Source organism: Elephantulus edwardii, unplaced genomic scaffold (assembly GCF_000299155.1).
Source record: "Elephantulus edwardii isolate Elephantulus edwardi_28Jun2011 unplaced genomic scaffold, EleEdw1.0 scaffold00208, whole genome shotgun sequence".
Classification (NCBI taxonomy): Eukaryota; Metazoa; Chordata; class Mammalia; order Macroscelidea; family Macroscelididae; genus Elephantulus; species Elephantulus edwardii.
The window spans coordinates 3,000,929-3,001,500 of record NW_006399958.1 but is presented as its reverse complement, the minus strand read 5'-3'; the positions used below and the strand labels follow the sequence as shown (position 1 = coordinate 3,001,500).

At 58.4% G+C, this 572-nt stretch overlaps 1 protein-coding gene across 2 annotated transcripts in view; it reads left to right on the top strand.

The window, feature by feature from the left end:
• Positions 1–572, top strand: part of PRKCG (protein kinase C, gamma) — a 51,326-nt gene that overhangs the window by 17,877 nt on the left and 32,877 nt on the right. The window contains exon 4 of one of the 2 annotated variants that reach the window (XM_006897301.1): positions 427–538. The exons of the other annotated variant lie outside the window; for it this stretch is intronic. Coding sequence (XP_006897363.1) covers positions 427–538 — 112 coding nt within the window. The remainder of the gene's footprint in view (positions 1–426; positions 539–572) is intronic. 2 annotated transcript variants of the gene reach the window in all.

Here is a 572-nt window from a genome sequence, read left to right as displayed (position 1 = left end):
AGCTATTGTGGAAGTGGATGCCACTCCTGCTTCCAAGCTCGTTTTAATCGGGAAGCTCCACCAAACACTGCCCACTGTGGGTAACCTTGATCGCAAGTGACACATCAGTGTCACTGTGTTCAGCTTCACTGCAACCACGAGTTACCTCTGTACAGCAAGTGGATAGATCAATGCTATGCCACTTAGAAGAATGTTTGACCCCAAACATTGAAAACCGGGCCCTGAGGGCCTAGTTTAAAATCACCCACCTTTGGCTTGGTAGCGTCACTTTCTGTCCACTAGGCCCACTGAGCCCTAACCGCTGGTGCCGGAGAGCCGGAGACCCGAGGGAGCAGGGCAGGAGACAGACGCAGGGCGCCTGCCCCAGGCACCTAGGACCCCTGCCCCCCCAGCGCACCCCTGACGGCGCGGTGTCGGCTCCCCCAGGACCCCCGGAACAAGCACAAGTTCCGTCTGCACAGCTACAGCAGCCCCACCTTCTGCGACCACTGTGGCTCCCTGCTGTATGGGCTGGTGCATCAGGGCATGAAGTGCTCCTGTGAGTGTGTCTTCCCCCTTTTCTCGGGCCTGGG